Source organism: Furipterus horrens, unplaced genomic scaffold (assembly GCF_987537825.1).
Source record: "Furipterus horrens unplaced genomic scaffold, mFurHor1.1.pri manual_scaffold_4, whole genome shotgun sequence".
In the NCBI taxonomy this organism is placed as follows: domain Eukaryota; kingdom Metazoa; phylum Chordata; class Mammalia; order Chiroptera; family Furipteridae; genus Furipterus; species Furipterus horrens.
In genome coordinates, this window is record NW_028327174.1 from 97017104 (window position 1) to 97035259 (window position 18156).

Consider the following 18156-nt stretch of genomic DNA (forward strand, 5'->3'; position numbering starts at 1 on the left):
TGTCCCAGGTTATGCTCAGCAGTGAGCATCTGTCTGAGGGGACTTTTGCCCCTGACATGCTTCCAAAAGCCCTGGTGCAATGGCCCCAGAAGACTATAGTAACTGGCACCGGGCAAATAGGCACGTGCAGAAGATTGCCAAAGGTACCCCTCACTTTACACAAGAGCCATGTTCCTAGAAAGTGTTTCATTAACTGAATTCTACTGGGGCCACAACTCTGAGGGTGAGATTCCAGGCTATGAGTGCGCAGGGGTTGACACCCAACCCAAAACACAGGGTGTCATTCTTTACCCTTCCCTTTCCCACACCCTCAGTCTCCAATCATTCACCAATCCTGATGGATCTACTTCTTTAACCTGTCTTTAGGTGTTCCCATTGCCATACCCACTGTCCCTGCTGTGTATCAGACCCTTTGGGTCGCCTTGGGAATCCCTGACTCTCTCCAACCCATTTTTGGTGCTGCCTCCGCAGTGATCCTTCCAAAATGCTGCGGGAAGGATGTCCGTCATGGGAGAAAACCTTTTTACTGCTCCCACTGCTTTCATGATAAAGTCTAGGTGCCTCATCAGACCTACTAGTCTGTCCCACCCCCTGCACCTCTCCTGCCTTCTACCTTCCATCTATATCCAGGTACTGCTTCGGTCTTGAGCTTTGAGCTCACTGCACCTCTGAGACTGCTGACACCTTGTCTGCTCATCTTTCAAGGCTGATGGCTGCCACTGGATTTCGCATCTGTTTCCCCCATTAGAGAAGTTCCTTGAGGGCAGGAGCTGTATTTATCAGTCTTTGTACCCCCAACACCTAGCATCAGTGCCTGACACTCAGTAGGTACACCTAGTACATGCTTGCAGAATAAATGAATAAACAGGAGAGATGTTTGTTCTTTATTAATCATATATTTAATATTACCTTTATTATGTTTTTCTGTATTATAAAAGGGTGATGTGTTAGTTGTCAAAAATTCAAAATGGGAAAATATGTAACTTAAGGGAAATTCCTTATTGTGATATAAATTCCTACCCTATTTTTCCTATGCTTATACTAATCTATAGTAATAGAAAATACTCGTAATATTTTGTTTCATTTTTATCAATATAGAATCAGATCATATTCATAATGAATTTTCCCTCCACTAAATACATTTTATATATCTTCCCATATTTATGCACAAGGATCTACCTTTTTTTTTTTAAAGACATATATAGTATTTCATTGTGTGGATAAAAATATACTTTGATGAGCATTTTCAGTGAAAAAAACTCCCAGAAGTGGACCTATTAGATAAATTATTAAGATTATTTTAGATTACTTCCAGCCAAGATGGAGGCGTATATGGACACGCTGCATCTCCCTCCACAACTAAGAAGGAATACAACTACCTCAAATCTAAAAACAACCAGAAATACCAGAAAATCAAATTGCATGGAAATCCAACAATCAAAGAAATAAAGAAGAAACCCATCCAGGCAGGTAGGAGGGGCATAGCCAGTGTGGAGAGAACTTGGTATGGGGGCAAGGCAGTGGCTGTGGCTGGCCAGTAGAAAGCACAGTCACACAATATAAAAGTAGGGAGGGACACCTAGGAAGCAATCCAAGCACCAGACCAAACCACACAGCTCATGGTTCCAGCACCAGGGAAAATAAAGCCTCATTGCTTCTGACTGTGAAAACCAGTGGGGGTCAGGGCACAGAAAGAAACTGCCCGTCTCTCAGCAGATTCCGCTTGTTTAAAGGGCCCCCATGATCCTAGAACGTCCTCAGACCCAACCACTTTAGGAACCATGGCCAGGGCAGCAACTAGAGAGGTGCTAGTCACATACGGGAAGTGGGAGAAGTGCCTGGAAAAGGGGCGAGGGCTGGGCAAGAGTCATTGTTCTCTCTCAGACCCCTCCCCCACACATAGTGCCAAAACATGGAGAAATGGGTGTTCCCACATTGATGATTAGATAAGGCTCCACCCCTTACAACATAACAGGTACAACAGCTCTACCAAAGACACAGATGCAAGCACAAGAGCCTGTCAAGATGAGGAGACAGATACGATGGTCCAAAAGAGGGAGCAGTTCAAGGTTCCAGTGGGAGAACTAAGTGACAAGGACATAGCCAACCTAATGGACACAGAATTCAAAATGTCATAATGATGCTCACAGACTTCACAGACATAATTGAGTATGGCAAATGCATAAGGGAAGAAGTGAAGGCTATGCTAAATGAAACGAAGGAAAACCCACGTGAAACCAATAAGGAAGAAATAAGCAGTCAACTAGTACAGAATGAGGAAACAAGAATTGAAAAAAGAACAAAAAAACAAGGAGATGCTTAGGAACCTCTGGGACAACTTTAAGCATGCCAACATCCAAATCAAGGGGTGTCAGAAGGAGAAGAGGAAGAGCAAGAAATTGAAAACTTGTGTGAAAAAAATAATGAAGGAAAACTTCCCAAATTTGGTGAAGGAAATAGGCATACAAGTCCACGAAGCACAGAGAGTCCCAAACAAGCTAGACTCAAAGAGGACCACACCAAGACACATCATAATGAAAATGCCAAAGGTTAAAAATAAAGAGAAAATCTTAAAAGCAGTAAGAGAAAAGAAGAGAGTTACCTACAAAGGAGTTCCCATAAGACTATCAGCTGAAATCTCAAAAGAAACTGCAGGCAAGAAGGGACTGGCAAGAAATACTCAAGTGATTAAAAGCAAAGACCTACAACCAAGATCACTCTATCCAGCAAAGCTATGACTTAGAATGGAAGGGCAGATAAAGTGCTTCCCCGTCAAGGTAAAGCTAAAGGAGTTCATCATCACCAAGCCATTATTATATGAAATGTTAAAGGAACTTATTTAAGAAAAAGAGGATCAGAACTATGAATATTAAAATGACAATGAACTCACAACTATCAATAACTGAATCTAAAAAATAAAAACAAAAACTAAGCAAACCACCAGAATAGAAACAGAATCATAGATATGGGGATCATTTGGAGGGTTATCAGCTGGGAGTGGGGAGGGAGAGAAATGAGGAAATGGTGCAGAGATTAAAAGGCATAATTGGTAGGTACAAAATAGACCAGGGTAAATTAAGAATAATATAGGAAAGGGTGAAGCCAAAGAACTTACATACATGACCCATGGACATGAACTAAAGGGGGGTGGGATTGCTGGAGGGAAGGTGGGTACTGGGCAGAGGGGAGCAAAGGAAAGAGAAATTGGAACAACTGTAACAGCATAATCAATAAAATACACTTAAAGAATATTTTAAATTGTACTGGAAAATCACCATATTGCTCTTCAAAAAATATTGTAGTAATTTGTATACATTTGGCAGTAATTTAGTTTACATTCTTACCAAGTGTGTGAAAATGCTCGTTATCTACATCTTCACCAACATTGAATATTGCCAGTCAATTAAACTTTTGCCAATCTAATAGGAAACACACACACGCACATCCAATATAGCCGTTTGTGATGCTTCTTCAATGGCCTGTTTGTTCATATTCTCTATTTTTCTATTCGGTTCACTTTAAAGACCTCAATGTATATGAGGGAAATCAGTCCTTTGTCCTATGTGTTGCAGTTTTTTTCTCATTTGGTTTTGGCTTCTGACATTGTATGGTATGTGGCAGAGTAGGGAGTGGGTAAAGCACAGAATCTAAAGGCAAACTAATTGATAATCCTGGGGTTGTCTCTAATTCACTAGCTGAATGGCCATGGTTTAGCCACTTAACCTCTGGTTCCCCACCTATAAACTGAGGAATAAGAACAGCATTTAATTCATAGGATTATTATGAGGATGAAATGACTTAATGTATATAAAGTGTTCATCATAACATTTGGCATGAAATAAATCTTATAGGGGTATATGCTATTATCATTATTATACATTCAAATACCTGGCTGGTTTGGCTCAGTGGATTGAGCGTCGGCCGGCGAGCTAAGTGTCACTGGTTCGATCTTCCAGTCAGGGCACATCAGAGAAGGAAAACTCTGATTCCAAAAAACCTCCGCTGCCTTGCGGCATACCTCTTCAGGGGAAAGGCTAAGGGAGTAAACCCCGACAGAAAATCCGGAGCCGGAGTCCCTAAGGCGGTTTGACGTTGTAGTCAACACCGGCAACTCCTGCGGCGCACCTGAAGCCAAGCTGTATTGACTCCGTCTTTCCCTTGGATCCCTCAGCTGCGAAGAGAGGGGGGGTCTGCTGCATGGGCAACAGCAGACCCTCCATATCACCCTGCCCAGGCTCTGTAGCTTCAGCTTCACTGGAGAGGACACTCCAGCGTCATCGCAAGATGTCGATTCAACACGGGAGGAGACAGATACCGTGTCACTCCTGAGTCGGACTGCACAGCCATTCTCGGCGGTGCAGATAGACTCTTAAGAAGCTACACCATCGTCTCTCGAGACAGACGGCTGCCGCCGCTGACGACATTCAAATAGTTTTAATTTTCATGCAGTCAAATTTAACGATCCTTTACGGCTTCTGTATTTCAGGACATGCTTCTAAAGGCTTTCCTCCTTCTAAACTTAGAGACATACTCACTAAGGGTGCTGTTTAAAGGAATCTGTGCGGAATCCATTTGTAATATGGATCTCCCTCCATCTCCCATTCTGCTGTCCTGTAAATTAATTTATTTGTCACACATCAGGACTTTTTAAAAAGGGGAGACCTATCTGGGTTTACACATGTGCAAGGACTAGGTAAGATTGCTTTTGTGGTGCACTGGTTTGGGAAATGGACTGTACTAGCTGTAGATTCACGTGTAAAGTGTGGGCCTGGGCAGGTCATCGCCTCCCTTCATAAACTAAACAACTTCTTGTCAGTAAGTGCCAGCCTCACACCAAGGTTCCTGCACTGAGGGAGTTCACAGTCCAATGAGACCACAGACTAGTCATCAGATGGAAGGTGTTATCGAAGGCTTCATGGTGAAAATAACATTCTTAATGGAAGGAAGAGCTTACTGGGCCAATGGCAAGGAGGGACACAGAGGGCATTCCAAACTGTGGGAACAGGATATTCAGTCACTACTCTACAAATATGTATCTGCCTACAATGCATCAGACCTTCTCTCTACTTCTGCAGGAACGCATGGGACAGAAGGGACAGGCTCTAGTGCTACAAAGAGGTGGTGAGATGAAGAGTAGTCAGAAGCCAGATGACAGAGCATGAGACTAAGACTTACTTCTCAATGCAGTTCTAGAACTTAAGCAGTCAGATAGGCTGAAGAAAGTGACTTCACTCCCCGGGGCTCCCTTTGCTCATCATTAATATGCAGCCTCTGCTTATGTCCTTAGGCAGCTGTGCGGCTTCTGTAAGGTTACACATATGCAAACACTCTGTCTTGTACAACTGAGATATTTAACACCCTCAGGGCACATTTTTGTGGCTGCGGCTACGGCTACGTGATAACTGAAGCTGTTCCTGCTTCACTGTGGGTCCAGCCTGAACTCACTCCTGGGCTCATCCTGAACCTGCTTCCTGCAGAGGGTACAGCTTCCTGTTGGAGCCCAGCCTCCATGTTCCCAGACCCACCCTGCGTCCTCAGGCTTGACTCCTGGCTCCCTGGTTTTTTTGTTGACATAGGTCAGGACTCTACTTCAACACTGTTTAACCCTGACAAAGATACTCCAAAGGAAGGGCTGAGCCTCCTACCCTAATAGGTTCTTAGTAGCAGGATTATAAATTGCCCCCTTTGGCCTTTTTACCTCAGACTTTGGCACGGCCCCTCTCCATCCCTGGCAATTCTACCATCTGCTAATGAGTAAGGGTTAAATGTTTAGAGGTGGAGAGGGTGCTCCACTACTCTGCACACCACTAGAGCCCAGCGAACAGCCTCCCCAGTGGGCAGCAGTGGTTCTCTGAAGCAAGCAGGGTCCCAGAGTCTAAAGACCACTGTAGAGGACAGCCCCCCACCCTGAGCCTTACTGTCCAGTGCAGCGGGCACTGAAAAGGCACCTGGCTGTTAGGGAAAGGCACTTGATGGAAGTTATGGAAAGTTGTGTTCTGGTTTCAGTACAGTCTAGTTGTGTAACCTTGGGCAGGTCCCTTGCCCTCTCTGGTCCTCAGTTTCCCCATTTTTAAAATGAGAGGGTTGGCCACAGGGCAGAAACTGATGGCCTGCTGGAAGACAGAGGTGTGCACAGTTTGAAGCTGAAGGTCTTTAAGCGGGGCTGGCATTTCCCAGTGAGAAGCATTTCCCTCCACTCCCAGCACTGAAGGTGCCTGGGCCTGTGTTCTTTGCTAGGACCCCATCGGCTGTTGGGAAGCTAGTGTTCTGGGTCCTTTATGTGAGAGGCAGAGCACTCCACTGTCCACCAAAGGGAGTAGTTAAGCACAGAATCTGGCTAGGTTATCCACCCTCTGGAGGCCAGCCTTGACCCAGGATGCAAAGAGTGAAGCAGTCACTGGGTTTCCCAAGGCCTGTGTCCTCTTGGCCACAAGAAATTGTAATACTTTTCTCCTGCACTTACTGGGAGCCTGGGCTGGCTTCATTGGGCCTGTTCAGAAGGACCCAGCACTGAGAAGCGCCCCTGCGTGGTTTAATGCTCTGATGTGGCCATCTTAAAATTCTTAGTAACTTTAAGCTTGGGACCCCACATGTTCATTTTGTAGTGGGCCCTGAAAATTACTGTGGGTTACATTACTACCCATTTGGGAACCTTTTACCAGTGTGTTTTCCAGTCTCTCCCGTAAAGGCATTTTTTCCCAAGGCAGGGACTCTGTGATTACCAGAGGAAGAACATTCTGAAGAAGATTTCTTGACCTTCAAGATCCAGCCGATATAGCATTGGCGCCCCCAAGTTCTCCACTGAGCTTTCAAGGTTGATGCCCTCCTGCTTTTCCACTTCATTTGTGTATTTCACATGACATCTGCCCCTTCCTGCAGCCCATCACACCCTCCCTGTCTGTGCCATGCCCTCTGTGCTCTGACATGCCTAAAATAGATAGACGCTCATTCAGTGTTTGTTCACTGACTGGAAAGCAAACAGCTATCTTCTCAGAACAGAGTACAGGGCCTGACACCCAGTGGATATTCAGCCATCGATCGCTGCCGATTCACCCACAGAGCAGGCTAGGCTGTGACACCCACGCGGACGATCACGCTTTCCTCTTCCTGCACAGTGAGGACAGAACCGCTGTGGTCCAGGCTGGTGCTTCTGACCTACAGGGTGTCCTGGTATAGAGCAGGAAGGAGAGAGACTATTGTTACCCATCCCTATTGTTCAAAATGCCCTGGGGGAAATTATTAAGAACCTCTGACAATGGCAAAGCACTTTGAAGTTTGCAAGCCACTTTCATTAATATTATTCTCAAACTGTCCTATAAGCCAAGACAAACACTTAATTACAAATAATGTGGTTGTTGTTTAAACATTTCTCTTTTACTGCTCATGACCATTGAGGAAAAATTTAAAAATACAGATAAACCAAAAAGGAAAAGAATACTTTAGATGCTAGTGCCTTGAGATGACTTAATACTTTAGTTTTATATCATATTAATTTATCTATGTATATAAATATATACCTTTAAAAGTAGGATAATACTTCTGCTGTTTTTGTAATTTTATTCCCACTTGACTAGACAGCTAACAGAGGTCCCAGGTCACACAGCTATTGGAAGAGACAGTGCTGGAAATGGGTGTCTGTACCCCTGAACCAGGCTGCTGGTCAAATGCCAAAGGGGGCCAGAGAGACTGGCGCTTCCATTTTATGGCTGTGGGAGTGAAGCCCAGCAAAAATGTGTTTGCTCTGGCTGGGCTTAGGAGGAAAGACCCCCAAACTGTCCCCCAGTTCACCATGGGTGGGGCTGGGCTGGGCTGGGCCTGACTGCACAAGAGTTCCCGCCTCTGCAGAACTGGACTTTGCCTTGCAGTAAAGTCACGGGGACAACAGGGGTCAGCTGTCAGGCAGGGGGCCCAGAGGGAGCAGGTGCCAGGTGGCAGGATCAGGCTGTACAGGACTGACCCCAGAGAGCAACTGGATATCTGTTTGGTGGCCTTAGAGGGCTCATGCTCTTTGTATTTTTAGCAAGGAAGTAAGGACACAGCAGTGCCCAGCAAGTGCTTTGTTGCCCTGGGGCATTACCCCGGGCTGTAGAAAAGGTGCATCCACTCTGGTTTGGGGGTCAGCGGCTGAGGGCAGCATTAGTCTGCCTATCCTTCTTTCCTCCTTCTCTCCTTCCTGAGCACACACTACTGGTCAGATACTGTATTAGGCGAGAGGAAAGATTTCCTCGCGCTCTGCCCTTCCAGGAAGGTGGTAACGATGGAGAGCTCACCTGGGGTTTGCAAAACAGCACGGTGGTTGAGAGTTTGTACTCTGGCCTCAGACAGATCTGTGTTCAAATCTTGAGTCTCCTACTTGTAGTTGTGTGACCTCAGGCAATTACTTAATCTCTCTGAATTTATGGTCTCCCTTGTGCCAGCACATGGTAAATACTGAATAAATGCAGTTATTAAAAAAGAGGCTGCAAATTTGGAAGAATTCTGGAGTGTGGGCTGTCTAACATGTTCAGCATCTGCTATGGATCTAGCTTTGGAGAGTTTGGCATCCATTTTGTGTATAGACTAGACCATACACCAGCTCCTCAAATGAGGGGGGAAGGGCGGTATCCTCTCACTTTACAAAAGCGGAGGCTGAGAAACAGAGGCTGCACGACCCATCAGAGGCACTGAGAGAACAAATGGCAGCCAGACTCAGTTTCAGATGCTTGAATCCAAGCCATTTACTCAGTCTTCAATTTCCCAGACCCTCGCCCACGACATCAGAGCTGCTGCTTGGAGTGCAGGAGCTGGGGCTAAGAGAACTTGGGACTTTAAACCTCACCACGGCTTTCAAGTCCTGAGGAATGGAGGAAGAGCAGGTGTGAGAACCCAGGCGCAATCTGCTGGGCCAGGACAGGGAGAACAGGGGACCCCTAAGGCTGGGCTGTGGGGCAATCCTGGTAGGCAGCCCCTGAGACCAGGCCTCTTTGCATTGACTAAAGCCAGCAGGGGACATCTGTGGCAGAGCTGACCAGCCCCCTGGCTTGGATCCAGGGACTTGTCCCTATCTTGATTTCACTGTCCCTGGAGCTGCAGCAATGAGTGTAGCAGCTTCTCTTCCTCATCTGCAGCCTGTCTCGTCTATGCCAGGACCCAGACACTGCCAACAACAAAGACAGTGGACACACACACGAACGCTGTGCTGAAGTACTGAGGGGCGTCAGGAATCCACATGCCCATTAAGACAGCCATTAACTGGCTCCCTCAGTGGGCTCCATATAAGAGGGCCATGGAGCATAGCTCACCGTGGTCCTACCTCTTAAGCTTCTTCTGAATAAATACAGGGGGTGACAAATGCATCATTCGTTCCTTCAGCATGCCAGGCTAGGTGCCAGGCTCTGGGATATAGCAGTGAACAGGACAGATAAAGTCCTTGTTTCTGTGAAACTTATCTACTAGGGTAGGATTGAAAAGGCCTTATCACCTCCTGGCTTCCGCCTTTATACACTTTGTTATCTGCTAAGCCTTGTCATTTTTAGGAGATGAGGAAAAAGAGACATAGGGAAGGCAGGAATCTTTGTTGCATCCTATATGCCTAGCACACCATAGGAACGGAAAACATGTTTGTTGAACTGAACTGAGTAGGAATCTTGGCAGGCTCCCCTCAGGGCTAGGCAGAGTGGGAAATTCACCACCTTCCCTTTTTCCCATCTCAGTGTTAGATGAGGTCTACTCACCTCAACTGTAGCCAGAGATTATAGGCAGAGTTTGTATTGCTTCTTGTTCTTTAAAAATGTTTTTAAATTATATTTTATTGATTATGCGATTACAATTGTCCTGATTTTTTACCCCTGTGCCCACCTCCACCTAGCACCACCACTCCCTCAGGCAACCCCCCCACCCCACTGTTCATGTCCGTGGGTCATGCGTATAAGTCCTTTGGACACTCCATTTCCTGTACTTTACATCGCCATGGCTATTTTGTAGCTACCTATTTGTACTTTTAAAAATTTCTTATTTATTTATTGTTAGAGAAAGGAGAAGGGAGGGAAGAAGAGAGGGAGAGAATCATCAATGTGTAGTTGGTTCTCACATGCCCCCAACTGGGGACCTGACCCACAACCCAGGCATGAGCCCTGATAGGGATTCAAATCAGTGACCCTTTGGTTCCCAGGCTGGCCCTCAATCCACTGAGCCACACCGGCCAGGACACCTATTTGTACTTCTTAATCACCTCACCTCTTCACCCATCCCCCGACACCCTCCTCCTATCTGGTAACCAACAATATCCTCTCTGTATCCATGATTCTGTCTCTGTTCTTCTTGTTTGCTTAGTTTGTTCTTTAGATTCAGTTGTTGATAGATATGTATTTATTGACATTTTATTGCTCGTAGTTTTGATCTTCTACTTTTTCTTAAATAAGTCCCTTTAACATTTCATATAATAATGGTTTGGTGATGATAAACTCCTTCAGTTTTTTCATGTCTGGGAAGCACTTCATCTGCCCTTCCATTCTAAATGATAGCTTTACTGGGTAGAGCAATCTTGGCTATAGGTCCCTGCTTTTCATGACTTTGAATATTTATTGCCAATCCCTTCAAGGTGCAAAGTTTCTTTTGAGAAATCAGCTGACAGTCAAATGGGAACTCCCCTGTAGGTAGCTAACTGCTATTCTCTTGTTGCTTTTAAGATTCTCTTTTTATCTTTAACCTTTGGTGTTTTAATTATGATGTGTCCTGGACTGGGCCTCTTTGCATCCATCTTGTTTCAGACTCTGCTTCCTGGACTTGTATGTCTATTTCCTTCACCAAACTAGGGAAGTTTTATTTCAATATGTTTTTAACTAAATTTCCAATTTCTTGCTCTTTCTTTTCTCCTTCTGGCACCCCTGTGATGCAAGTGTTGGAATGCTTGAAGTTGTCCTAAAGACTGCTTACACTATCCTCATTTTTTAAATTCTTTTTTCTTCTTGTTCTTCTTCTTCTTCTTCTTCTTTTTCTTTTTTTGTTTCCTTATGTTCTAGAACATTGACTTGATTCTCAGCTTCATCACTGTACTGTTGTTTCCCTGTGAATTGTTATTTCAATTAGTGAATCCTCTATTTTTGACTGGGTCTTTTTTATGCTGTTGAGGTCCTCATTAAGTTCCTTGAGCATCCTTATAACTAGCGTTTTGAACTCTGCATCTGATAGATTGTTTATCTCCATTTTGTTTAGCTCTTTTTCTGGAGTTGTGATCTGTTCTTTCATTTGGGCCATGTTTCTTTGTCTCCTTGTTTTGGGCAGCCTCCCTGTGTGTGTTTATATGTATTAGGTAGAGTTTCCATGACTCCCTGTCTTGGTAGTTTGGTCTAATGTAAGAGGTATCCTGTAGGGTCCAGTGGCACAGCCTCCCCTATCCAAGCTGAGTACTCGAGGTGCACCCTTTGTGTGGACTGAGAACACCCTCCTCTTGTAGTTGAGCCTTGATTGCTGTTGACAGATCAATGGGAGGGATTTACCCAGGCCAGTCAGCTGCAAGGATCGACTATGACTACTGACCACTAACCTCCACCCTCCATGGAGGATCAGCTATCCAGGGTCAGGGCGGTGGTGCTCCAACATGGTCTGTAGCTGTCCACTGGGAGTGCTGCCCTGGGGTTTCCCAGGTGATGCAGGCCAAGGTCAGGCCCCACATGTGTTTTGGCCGGGGCCATGCTGCCTGAGCTATAAAGCAATCTGAGATCGCTGCTACTTGGGCTGGCCTTGGAGATTCCCAGGCAAAGCCAACCTGTGAATCTAGGCTGGCTGCTGCTGGTGCTGGGCCTGGGGCTCACTGAGGCCAGCTGTTGCTTGTTTGAAAGGATTTAGGAAGTTGTGAAGTAGGAGCCAAGACCAGTCATTTATATGGAAAAACAGTTTGGTGAGGCAGTAAGTTGGGTGGGGCAGAGTCTCTGGGGAGCTCCGAGGTGGTTCAAACAATGTTAGCCAGGTTGATGGGGGCCTCAGATGTGGCATCAGCTTGCCTGCTCTGTTGGGGGAGGGTTTAGAAAAGGCACAATGATCTCTGCTTGCCTTGATGGTAGACACTCCAATTTCTCCCTGTATGCCACTGATGTCTTTCAAGCTGATACCCTAGTGCTGGAGCTCAGAGGGAGTGAGTCTGAGTAGGTGAGTCAGTGTGTGGGTTCTTTAAGGGGAACTACTTGGGGCTCCAGCAGTTGCTTCCACCGACTCAATCTCTGCTGGTTTTTGCAACCAGAAGTCATGGGGACTTATCATCCTGGCACTGAAACCCTAGGCTGGGGGGCCTGGTGTGGGGCTAGATTCCTCACTCCTGAGATATCCCTCCTGAATTTTTATCCACCACACATGGATGTGGGACCAGCCCATTCTGCATCTGTGCCCCTCCTACCAAACTGAATGGATGTGGTTTCTTTAATTCCGTAGTTGTCAGACTTCCATTCAACTCAATTTCTGATGGTTCTGAGTGATAGCTGTTCTATATTTTAATTGTAATTCTGATGTGGTTGTGTGAAGAGGTGAGCTATGTCTGCCTATGCTGCCACCTTCTTCTTAATCTATTTGTATAAAATTCCAAGGAAAAAGTTTTTGCCTTTTGGAAACATATAACCTAGCAGGACATACAAAACTCACACACACAATCATGTAGAATGTTGATATTTTGTGTTATAATTCATTTTTCTGAAAGTCATTTTTTAGTTACCTGTGTTTGGGCCTCCTGTCTGTATTTAAGTTTCACCACAAAATCTCGGGTTCTACAAAACTAAAAAAGACTCAGCAAATGTTTCTGAGTGGAGACATGAGGAGAATCTAGGATAAATGTATCAGACCCTTATAGATAAGCCCACAACCAGCAGCTGGGCAGCAACAGGCACTGGGCAGACAAGCTGCTGGCACAAAATACTGAACACTGTTCAGTGGAAAGTTCTAGATAGATTACCTAGACACACTTTATACTGGTGTCTACCTTTGAGTTTACAAAACCTATGCTTCCAGGGACTGTTTGGTAGAGTGGTTAAGGATGCAGGCTCCGGAGCCTGCCTGGGTTCAGATCCCAGCTCAATACCTAACAGCTGGGTGATCCTGGGCAAAATTACTGAATTATTCTGAGCCTCAATTTTCTCATGTGTAAAACAGGTGTTTTTAAAAGAATTCAATGACAAAATCCATATAAACATGTCTAGCACCGAGCTTAGAAGATAGTAAACACTGCCAACTACTGCAGTTTGCTAGAATGGTGCAGACCAATGGCCCTCAAACTTGAGCTTGTTAAAACAGATGTCTGGGTTCCACCTGAGTTTCTGATTCAGTAGGTATAGGGGGGAACCTGAGAATTTGCATTTCTAATAAGCTCCCAGGTGATGCTATTGCTGCTGCTGCTTCAGTACCATAATTTAAGAAGTATTGGTATACAAAAGAAAGAATATAGGTTTAGGATTTTGACACTGGGACTATTCCTTGCTATCGGGTGACTTTGGGAAGATAATCTCTTTGAACTCCAGTGTCTTCACTTGTAAAATGGGACTATTAATACTCACTTCATGGGGTGTGCCTGACATACAGCATTATCATTATTTAGGTACTATTGTTTCAAATTTTAGCTCAATTTGTTGGCCCTTGAAAAATGAGTCAGGTTACAATAAGCAGAGATGGGCTGGGTAGGCTTGGGGAATGCCTCTGAGCGCTCCAAAATGGGGCCTAATGCAAAAGCACCCATGAGCAAGGTACTAAGCCAGGAAGTACGCTCGTTGAAGGTGTGTATTGGCAGAGAGCAGAAAAATTCTTTGGAAATATCTATGTAACAAATCCATAATTAACTTTGGACCCTAACAAATGAGTGTTTCCTGAAAGCTGCTGACCTGGTGACCTCTTCCAGGGAACGTGGAAAATGCTTCCTAAGGAAGAGCAAGCGGGTCCCATGGGGTTTCTATCCCAACCCTAAGCCTTCCTGTCTCTCCTGCAAACTCTGTTTCCTTTTATATATAGTCCCCCTGTTGTTAGAGAGAAACACTGCCGATCTCTTGGATTCATAAAGGGATGCAAGCACTTGGGTTCCTGGTCCCTGTTGCTGATCCCTGGCACGTTGAACTCACCCAGGGCCCACGGAGCTGTTTGCTGGGGCCCCCTGGTGGACTGCCGAGGCACTGCAGACTTTCCCAGGGGGAGCCGGTTCCCACGTGCCCTGTGAGTGCTGCAGCTGTGAAGCCTGGGTTTGCAGCCTGGGGTGAGGGCAGGAGCCTTGCAGCGAGGCTGCCTGGGGCTCCGAGGAGATTTCTGGGCTGGTCGGGTGTTATTACTGGAATAGCACGCAAAAGACACCCCACTCAAGGTGGATTAGAGACTGTTGATTTTTAAGGGTGAGATCCACTGCTCCTGGTACCCAAAGGCTACAGTCAGAGCACTTGCCCCAGACAGAGGCCTCAAGGGTCTAGGCCTTTGCAGGTTTTGGCCTGAAGACCAGTGGCAGTTTCCAGCCTGAGTCATTCATTCCCTGAGGCAGGACAGTAGGGGAGAAAGGGCTATCCCTGGGCCAGGGTCTTTAAGGCAAAGATTCACTGTCCAAACCCAACTTCCCTCTCCCAGAAGCCATTGTGCCTGAAATCCCATCCTTAAAGACCCTTTTTAAAAAATTGATTTGAGAGAGAAACATCGATTTGTTGTTCCATTTATTTATGCATTCATTGGTTGATTTTTATATGTCCCCTGATGGGGGGATATATCTGAATGATGCTCTAACCAACTGAGCAACCTGACCAGAGCCCTTAAAGACCCTTTCTTTTGCCGTTTTTGAAAAATTTCTTTGAAGTAAGTCTTTCAAATAAAAAAGTCAATCATTCACCGTGTATTTAATGTGGCAAGTCACTGAGCTGGGGACCTGGGAATATGGAAGATGGAGTCACTGCAGCAAAGTAGGCAGTGATGGGCCATCTAGAGAGGTCTCAACAAAGCCCAGGCCAGCACAAAGCAAGACAGCTTTTGCACAGGGCCTAGACAGAGTGTAATGGGGAACAGGATCTAGAAGGGAGGGGAGGCTTCTTTGGAAGGGGGCGTAGCACGGAGTAGAGAGGCCTTAATTCTGGAGCAAAGGGTGGGGTGTGTGCAGGGAGCAGTGAGTAATCTGGTGTGGCCCAGTACTGCTGAGCATCGGGGAGCCTGGCACAGGCAAAGCCCTGAGGAGGCCTAGCTCTCTGCCCCATCCTCCGTGGGAGGAGGAGCAGTACCAGGCCAGAGAAGTGGGTGGAGGCTGGTTGGAAGTGTCTGCACTGCCCAGTCACAGCAGAGAGCGTGGAGACCCAGTGTAGATGGGCTTGTCTGAGAATTTCCTCTCTGAGACAGAAGTCTGGTGCAGCCTGAAGCTGAGAGTCACGGGGTGAGAAAAGAGGGTGCCAAATGGGTGGAGAAGAGGCATTTCAAAGCCCCTGGGGGTTGATGAGAGGACAGAAGGTGCCATCAAAATTTGGGCTGGGACAGGCCTTGAATCAGAACGTATTATTTAAAATGCCTCTAGGCCCACAAGTGGGAGTATAATCCTGAGTGGGAGAGATTTTTTCTCTCGTCTCATATTTGTTTTAATACTTTAGTTTCCAAAGCACATTCACCCACATTATCTCATTGATCTCTTTAACAGTGCTCTGTGCTAAACAGGGCAGACATTATTTCCATTTCACAGATGGAGAAGGCCTGGGTAAGATGAAGTGATATACCTTCTGCTTTATTTTAACCTATTTATTTTAACCATTGGCCTTTTGGGGTTGCATATTTATTTTTGTTTTAAATTTGTTTTCTTTTTAGATAGTTCAAATATTCACATGGTTCAAAATTCAAAAGTTATAGGTAAAAGTCTCTCCTGTCTCAACTGTGTTCTCCCAGGTTACCTCCTAGCAGTTTGAACCCAAGCCTTCTGACTGTGGGTAATAGGGCCCTTTCTGCCACAGCAATGTGGGGGCTCAAGGACACAGCCACCCTGTAAATTCAAGAAAACCTAATGCAAGTGCCACTCAGGTAAAGGTGTTATTCCTCCTCTTAGCAAGTGTATGTATGTACCCTTATGGGACTATTATTGCCTTCTTTCATCTTTAGATTTTTATCTTTAGATCCTAAACTCCTTGGAGCCAGGGAGTATGTCTTCAATTTCTGGGTGGTAGCAGAGTAGGGGTTAAAATTACAGGCTCTGGCACATAGAAAATTGGGATAAAAACTGTGCTGTGTGAACTTCAGCAAGGTATTTAGGCTCTCTGAGCCTCTGCTTTTTCAACTATGACTGTCATGTCCTCATCAACTTCACAGGGCGATTGTGAGGACTGGATAAGATGGCTCGTGTCCCGTGTTTAACACTATGCCAGGCAGATGGTACAGACTCTGTAAGTGGGAGCTACTATTATTTCCATTGTACTAAGAACATACTGTATGTGTGCACAGTAAGACAGACTCAGCTATCCTCTCAAACTTCATTCTAACAGAGGATTAAGGATCTCTGGCACCCAATTAAAAGTAGATTAGCATAGTAGACTACCCAAATTCATACTCTTCCTGAGGTGGAATCTCCCCTTTCTTTTCATGGGAAACTAGCCTCCAAAGGCCTGGCTCTTTGCCATCTCCTTTTCAGGTGAGACCTGGCTTTTCTGGATGGTTGGTCATTTTTTTGAGACCAACAGAAGGGGCCAACAGACCACTTTCCCTCTGAGCTTATTGCATCTGTAGCCCTGAGTTTGAACTCATACAAAAGGCAACTGCCATGTGGCTTTTCTCAGGGCTGACAAGAATGACTCATCCTGGAGGGTTACCAATGCCCTGGGACAAAGTGACTCACTGGACCTGCCCCTGGGCCTGGCTCTACAGCTGCCTGACCTTTGCCTCTCTCCGGGAAATATTCTCAGCCCCTAATAATTCTCCACTTAGAGCAGGGAGCTTTCCCTCCCCTATATCACTCTTTGTTAAAGGGACCCAAGAAATCACTTATTCCAACTCCAGTTGTCTCAAAGATAAGGAAAGAGTTGCAGTGATGGGACCAGGCTTGCTCATACATCCAGCTTGTAGCAGAATCAGGAGTAGAACCCCGGTCCAGGGTGCCTTCTGTGATACTCTCCTGGCTGCCACAAATCCCTACCTCTCCAAGGCTCCTTCCCCACAGGGCACTCACTCATTGTGGCCACAGGGTCTCCAGATTCTAAACACTCCAAGCAGTGGTTTCCACAGCATCTTGGTAGGACAGTTACTCCTTTGAAATCTTGTTTCCGAGCAACGCAGAATGGTATCTTGAAGCTTGTGGTCCCCATTGACCATAATGTCAATAAACAATGTAAAAATGTGTTTACTTTCCTCTTTAAAGAGGCATTCCTTTCCTATCCAACAAGTTTTTTAAAGAAACAAAGATAGTATAGGCCAAAAGGGATTAAGGGATAAATAATTGTCTGGCAAACAATGGAGCAATCCATGACTTCAAGAGCTGGAATCCACACCAGCCTGGGGAGCTGGAACTTGGCAGAAGAGCCTTAACCAGGGAAGTCTGAGCTGGAACTGGAGGGAGGGTGAGGAAGAGGGTGGTGCTGGGACATGCCTGGGAGTCAACTGGGAAACCAGTGGAGGGTGTCTGTCATTTCCCTAAGCGACTAGCATCACCCCACCCCCACCACCGAACCCAAGTCCTCTTGTTGCTTCATGTGCTCCAGGAGGGAACTCTGGATCTACTCCAGTGGTTCTCAACCTTCCTAATGCCACGACCCTTTAATATAGTTCCTCATGTTGTGGTGACCCCCAACCATAAAATTATTTTTGTTGCTACTTCATAACTGTAATTTTGCTACTGTTATGAATCATAATGTAAATATCTGATATGCAGGATGTATTTTCATTGTTACAAACTGAACATAACTAAAGCATAGTGATTAATCACAAAAACAATATGTAATTATATATGTGTTTTCCGATGGTCTTAGGAGACCCCTGTGAAAGGGTCGTTCGACCCCCAAAGGGGTTGTGACCCACAGGTTGAGAACCACTGCTCTACTCCCATCTCCCCCATACCCACCCTTGCTCCAATCTCATATCAACCAAAATTTCCCCTGTTGTTCAGGTGTCATTCATTGGTTGCCTTCGCAGGGGTGTATGCAATAGGGACTCTAGAGTCTTTGGTGCCGCCTCCTGCTGTCCTGCAGTAAAAGTGTAGGGGTGGGGGAG

General features: G+C 45.7%; 1 protein-coding gene across 3 annotated transcripts in view; it reads left to right on the plus strand.

The window, feature by feature from the left end:
- NINJ2 (ninjurin 2) overlaps positions 1-18156 on the plus strand; it is a 107113-nt gene that overhangs the window by 84776 nt on the left and 4181 nt on the right. Inside the window, exon 1 of one of the 3 annotated variants that reach the window (XM_090275720.1) lies at positions 15313-15349. The exons of 1 other annotated variant lie outside the window; for it this stretch is intronic. Coding sequence is in view for 1 of the 2 variants with exons in the window: in XM_090275718.1 (XP_090131844.1) it covers positions 16290-16340 (51 nt within the window). In the remaining variant the exon portion in view is untranslated. Of the gene's footprint in view, positions 1-15312; positions 15350-16283; positions 16341-18156 lie in introns of those variants that run through there. One more of the 3 variants, XM_090275718.1, reaches the window with a different exon arrangement.